Source organism: Nicotiana tabacum, chromosome 16 (genome assembly GCF_000715075.1).
Source record: "Nicotiana tabacum cultivar K326 chromosome 16, ASM71507v2, whole genome shotgun sequence".
NCBI lineage: Eukaryota > Viridiplantae > Streptophyta > Magnoliopsida > Solanales > Solanaceae > Nicotiana > Nicotiana tabacum.
In genome coordinates this window covers 45,147,062-45,153,914 of record NC_134095.1, presented here as the reverse complement: position 1 = coordinate 45,153,914, position 6,853 = coordinate 45,147,062, and the positions used below count along the sequence as shown (strand labels likewise).

General features: G+C 38.1%; 1 protein-coding gene across 1 annotated transcript; it reads left to right on the top strand.

Annotated features, from left to right (window-relative positions):
- Positions 1-443: 443 nt before the first annotated feature.
- LOC107805569 (F-box protein AUF2-like) lies at positions 444-2,837 on the top strand. The gene has a single exon (XM_016629632.2). It carries the CDS (start codon positions 555-557, stop codon positions 1,590-1,592), a length of 1,038 nt encoding a protein of 345 aa, XP_016485118.1. The 5' UTR covers positions 444-554; the 3' UTR covers positions 1,593-2,837.
- The last annotated feature ends 4,016 nt before the right edge of the window (positions 2,838-6,853 follow it).

The window sequence follows — 6,853 nt, the reverse complement described above, 5'->3', positions numbered from 1 at the left end:
AATGCAATAACTATAAGCAAAGATTAAAGAGAGAGTTGTTTTGGGTGAAAATGTAGAAAGATAAGACTTATTCGAATTTGTGGTGAAACATAAAGTGATAATAAGAATTTTGTTAAATAATATGCTCAAACAAGACATATCACAAACGTGATGCGTTTAGTATTATTTAATACTGACTACAAAATAAAATACAAATATTAAATCAAGGAATCAGATTGTTACAACTCTAAAATAAAAATATAAATAAAAAGAAACGTATTATCTGAAAATTTTAAATTTTAAGATAGTTTCAATAACTCAAATTATAATTTGATATTTGTATTCGCGCAGCCCGCGTACTAATATTAGTCAGGCTAAAAGAAAGAGAAATATCACTAGGGCCCCCTCTCAATATCAGGTCAACGGTCAAAATCTACGCTCCCCTAAAAAAGCTCGATTTTCCGAGCCCAATACCCAATTCTCTGTCTTTCCCGTTCATATCCACACACCCAACCACTCCTCTTTCTCCTAATTTCTTAAAAAACATTTCAGAGGAAAATAATTTTACGCCGGCTATGGAGTTCGAATTGGATCACTCTGACGGGTTCGATCGGATACCCGACCCGCTTATCAACCTAATCTTCAACCAAATCTCCGACATCAAAACCCTAATCCGATGTCGCTCCGTTTCCAAACGGTTCAACTCTTTGGTTCCTCAAGCCGATTCGCTCCTCCTCCGGGTCGACCGGGTTATCTCCGCCACCGATTCCGACGATGAAGACGATTCCTTCTTCATTGCTTTCCTCAGATCCATCATCAAATCCCTTCACCATCTCGTTTCCCCAAGCAAGCCTCTCCCAAACCCGACCCGATCACAAAACTCACCCGCCCAGATCCTGCGCGAGTTCGAGAAGATCCGGAATCTTGAAATCGAGCTGCCGTCCGGCGATCTCCGATTAGAGAAAGGCACGACAATTAAGTGGAAGGCAGAGTTTGGGAAAACCCTAAAGAACTGCGTGATTTTAGGGTTTCGTGGTGGGGAAGGTGGCGGAGGAGAGGCAGAGTTAGGCGGAGGAGGAGGAGGAGGAGCTGGGGGAGGTTTGAAAATGAGGGTAGTTTGGACAATTAGCGCGTTGATAGCAGCATCAGCAAGGCATTACATGATGATGGAAGTCGTAAACGAGCACAAGGAGCTGGAGAATTTGGTGATCAAAGACAGAGAAGATGAAGGCAAAGTAGTGATGGATAAGAAAGGATTGAGAGAATGTAGAGAGAGCCAAGGCGAAGGCGAAGAAGCGGAGGTGAATAGTGCTACCAGTGGGAATGGCGTTGGTGTTTGGTGGCGGTGCAATCGTACGACTGTGCCAGCTGTACGAATGAGGATGAGGCACGAAGCTAGAATGGAACTCTCCGATGGCACGAAAATGGTAGGAGCAACATTGGTGATTGTGAGGCCAATTAATCAGGGTAATGGTGAGAGGAGTGAGGTAGAGGAACAAAATGGAGATGTAGGATTGGCATTAGCGGCATTTGGGGATGATGCAGTGTATGGAGAAGCCGTGGAGAGGTTGCTCAAGAGTAGAAGTTATATCCTGGAGATGAATTCCTTTTAGTTCCCACGGTATCTGTAAGAACTTGTTCTCAATCAATGTGATGACCGTCTAGAATTTTGAAGTCATTTGTAAATATATCGCTATTGCTATTTGTACAAGTAATGGTAGACATGGCATTTCGTGCGTACGAAAGAAGATTCTATTGCTTATATTAGAGTCATGAACGAAATCCAAACTCTGGGGGTTTTAGGTATTGGGGCAGTGAGAATTGAACTGAAACTTTGTGTGAGGATCTCTTGGTCTTACCATTTCCATTGAGCTATGTTGCCTTCTTTTTTTGTTGCATTTGTACACGATTTTACCTGTAGTGTCTGATCTTATTGTGTACCATTTCATGTGCGGTGTCTGCTCAAGCCTCTTTTCATTAGGACTTCAGAAACCAATGTTGATACTTGTTCCTACTTATTGAACCCGTAATTTGCATTCAAAGGCATATTGAGGAGTCATATGTCCGACCCATTTGGGATGGAGAATTGATTGAAATATATTGTGAATGGAATATGTGCTGGCTAGATGGTAAAAGTATGTTGATCAGATACTGAGTGTTCAACTTGTTTGATTAATTTTTACATGAGAATACAGAAGTGATCTAGCTGATTCCAGCTTATTCGTTATTGAGGAGTAGCAACTGAACACTTTGCTTCTAGAATACCCACAGCCTATAAAAAAGGGCTGCAATGGCAACTATCTGAAATCCCATAAGAGGAAGAACAGGAGGGAAACCTCTATTATGCTGAAGGATGCAATTGATTTGTCACCTGAACAACCTTGGAAGAAGGGCCGGGTACCTCAAGGAACCTATTAGCAAAAGGCCAAAGCCACTTAGGTTCCTTGGCAATATTGCATTACAGATTTTTTGAGTTATTGGCAGTATGTTGCAACATACCATATGGAATTATCAGAGGCAACTGCCATTGGCGTAGTGAATTCACCAGCTGTGATGCAGTATGAGCAAGGCCTGATGAATGCTTTTCCAAATGACAATTCAAGCATGAGTCCTTAATTTTATCTTTGATTAAATTTGTTTCTGAATAGTTAGCAGCCACGATCAAAAGCTTTAGTTAGCTGTGTCTAGTGGCCATGTGTGATAATCGTTGTAGCTTGTATTCTTCTGTTGGTTTTTGGACGTTTATAATTTCCGTGGAATCTTTAATGACAGTTGATCAAAGTTTTAGCGAGGCAACAATTGCGTAATCAAGAAGTTGCAGCTGTTGTATAAAGAAGGTTCACAGTGTTGGTTCTCAATCTTCTTATACACGACCATATTTCACAAAGCAAGTGATAGAGCTCATCCACAAGTTGTACACTTGTAGCTGGGTATTTTTGGGCCTAATCCTTAACTGTCAAAGTTTTCCAGACGTAACAGTGACTCAGGTTTTTTTGTTTGTTTGTTTGTGACTGAGGCTTAGATCTGTAGATTATGGAAGAGGAAGAATTTAGTAAATGGAAATGAAATTGTTAATTATTCCGCTGAGAAAAATAAGTGGTATATCTATAAAGGTTATTGCCTATTGGACTGACCTAGATGTTTTAGGCACCTATCAAATGTCCGTTATTAGTTGTTTGCAGTGCTGAGTTCTGATTTGTTGTCGACCAATTTCAGTTATCTTTTTGAACGTGATTTTTTTCAAGAATCATAGTAATTGAAATTCCGACTTGGTTATTTATATTCAGTAGTTGAGAATTTAACCGACACATCAACATCTTGCGGGGGATATATAATTGAAGTGGTGCGGTAATGATTGTTACTTTGAGTGTTCTTTTTCTATTTACGAAGTTGAATAAGGTTGGTTTAATTGGGTACACTTTTTTATCAACTTCTTAACAAGACAACCTAAAGATGATGTATTTTTTGTGGGGTGGGGATTAAAAATCTATTTTCTATTCGCATGTCGTATCCCAATCTTGGGTCTCTTCGACTTAGATGTGAATGCTGAAGAAGTTAGCTAATCATCATGCACACCAAAAATGTTGTAAAAAAAAAAGAAAAGAACGAACAAATAAGTACAAGAGAATAGTAAATGGTCAACCAGTCAGACATGCTCGCCAAGAACTTCTCATAGATATGTTGATATTGTCCCTGTTACGTATTTTTAGCTTTGTCTGTTCAACATAAAACTCATAGTGTAAATACAAGACCAATAAGCAACTTCTTCCTAGAAATTAGAATAGTAGCCATATTCTCTTCTGCAACGTGGTGCTAGTCTATATTGCCCATATTGATATCCTTCATCCTGTATTTATGCTGCAGTTAATGTGATACTAGTTTCTCATGGATTACTTCCATCTATCTATCTTTAATACTTAATATATATATATAAAATCTTGCATGTCAAAGTCAACCACAATATGAAATTCGTCCCCTATTTTCTTTAATTGGTATCTTTTATGATGTTTATTTTTGTTAAGAAAAAAGAACAAACAGAGATGCACATAAAACCTCTGAATTTGGGCGTCAATCTCCAAAGTCCAAACTATGGATGTTAAACCTCCCATATATACTAGAAGCATAAATTTGCACCCCCCTTTCCCCCTTGGTTATTAGTTGAAGGCAATAGGAATACACACCTTATAGTTATAGTCCTCAAGACAAAGTATACGGACTAGCCTGTTAATTTCTGCCCCTCCCCTTTTTTCCCTTGAATATTATTCAAGTTGCATCAACCGTAGCTAAAAAAATCATATTTAGCTATCAGGTTCTTGAGAACTGTACGTGCATAATGTTGTAGTCATATGGGAAAACCCTCTACTGGATTGGGTCAAGTGTAATATCATTTTACATACGGAAAAGGGCCAGAAATGACCCTCTACAATCTAAAATAAGTCATATTTGCCCCCCGTTATACTATTTAATTAAAAAAAATCCTTACCGTTTGTGACCAGAAATTAAAATGTCCCTCCACCGTCTACTCCGCCATTTAAAATTAAAATATCCACTTGACAGTCTTTGATTGGATGATTTAAACCTACCCCTATTTTTTAATTAACCCACGACCCGGTTCATTTTATCCGACCCACCCGTAAATCGCTTAAAGAACACTCCAAAACAGATCGGTCCTCTCATTCAAGAACAAAAGCTTAGTAAATTTTGCAAGATTAGAACTTATTTTACATATGGGATGTCGAGAAAAAATCCTGGCTCTATCGGGGGCTAATCTTGCAAAATTTAATGGTATATGTATCTAAGTTCTAACTCAAAATTATACTTATATTAATCTCTGTCTAACATTGTATGCTGCTTTTTATCACATATCTAGTTTTTAACTAACATCTCTTCGAATTAGAGCTTAGTAAATTATTTTGTACACAATCTCTCTTTCCCCCTAGTCTTGATATATAGACTGACAACACATTTTTCTTTTTTCTACATTGTAACGCTGGATTATAAGGGTGTCTATAAATCTTAATTCAGCGTCTTTTTTTTTTCTTTTCAATTTTTGCTAGTTGTTCTTAATTCTACATTCATTTCCTGTTTCCCCTATATTAAGCCGAGTGAGATATGATTCAAGTTCTGTATTTGTTCGATCGTTTTCTTAATATTAAATAGATATCTCACTTAGAGTTTCAAAATTCAAATTAGGTGATTCCCAAAGAAAAATGCGATTCCCAAAGAAGTGGTCATGTAAATTTTGTTTTACGTGCAAAAATTAGGTGGATGCTCACTCGTAACTCTTTAAGTCTATCCTAAAGTGTTTAGTAGTAGTACAATCCTACTGATCACCAGCCCTTTGCTTACCCTTCCTCCCTTCCTCCTGCTTATATATACTACCAAAAAATAAATAAATAAAAAAATTCCCGATACATATGTGAAGCTTCTAAAATGTACTCCCCGTTCACTTTTACTTGTCAACTATTGACTTTACACACCCCTTAAGAAATAATAAATAAAGTGTATAATTTACCATAATACCCATATTAATTGGTGTATAGTCTTAATGAATTTGAAAAATTATTTGGAATAAGTAATTAATGCTAAGGGCAAAACAGAAAAAATAAATTATTTTTCTCTTGATATGCGAAAGAAAACAAGTAAAAGTGAAAATCTTGTTTACCCTCAAAATCGAATAACAATTGAATTTGTATGTGATTTTAAGAATACGCGGATTAGTTTTATACAAAAACGATAGATTGAATTAGAATGAACAAGTAAAGGTATAGTAGATTCAAACCACGCAAGGAGAATGATTCTAGCCTTAATGTAACGTTCACCCATGATCCGGGCTCACAGTGGCCAGTATGAATGAACAAGAAAAATAACTTTGATAATAGTAAAATAATAATATATTGCTTTGGAATGCGTGTTACAAAAGTGCCTATTGAATTATCAGACCCTCTTTATATAGTAGAGGAATCCTACTCTAGGTACAGTTACATAAAAGGCAAAAAATCTTCTGCTTTAACTGATTGCTGGATCTTTATCGATACGTGCGAGATCCACACTGTGCTGATCGCCAATATCACAGCCTTCTGTTGATCGTGTTTGATTGTCCGACAATATTCCCCAAAGTCTTTCGGAATTAGGACCGATCCCAGATCATGATCCCGATATTCTCGAGGGCCGGCGGCATTCCCCCGGACTCTGACTCGATGAGACCCTTGTTTTGATTTCGGTCATTCATCATAATGTTTTGAGTTCGATTTTCCCATATCGGCGATCGGGGTGTACCGTGAGCCGGTTTTACTCGTACACAGATAGTTCCCTTGTTTCTCGGAGAGTAAATGACGAGAAACGACATGAGCTCCTGATTCTTTCTTCGATACGTCGTGACAAAGACGAAAAAACACCCGAAACGTCTCGTCAGTCATGTCATAATTGCGTTAAATGTGTGTCAGCCGGCAGTCGACTGTCCCTGGACGCGAAACGTCGCTGAACCCCTATAAATACCTCATCCTTCATTCATTTTTCACTTCACGTTAAACCTTCTACCCTCGTACCCTCACGATTTCAATACTCTCTAGCATTCTTACTTCCATCACTCATGGTTCTTCAGTATTTTGCAAAAAATTTACTCATCTTCAACTCAGGCCAACAACTCTGATCCTTCAACTTTCAATCTTTCTCTATATTTTCCAAGCTTTTCCTCCATAACAATGGGAAAAACCTCAAAATCTGTTCCTCAAAAGGATGCCCTTCCTTTTTCGCGGCCGACTATTGAGGTCAAGGAGACCGCCCCTGAATTGGTTGTTGATGAACCGGCGGAAGAGCCCCCTAGAAAATATTCATTCCTGGGTGTTGTTCGATCACCGACGACTTCAAGGTT

Coding starts and splice junctions, on each gene's coding strand:
- LOC107805569 (XM_016629632.2), top strand. CDS start 555: ATGGAGTTCGAATTGGATCACTCTGACGGGTTCGATCGGATACCCGAC.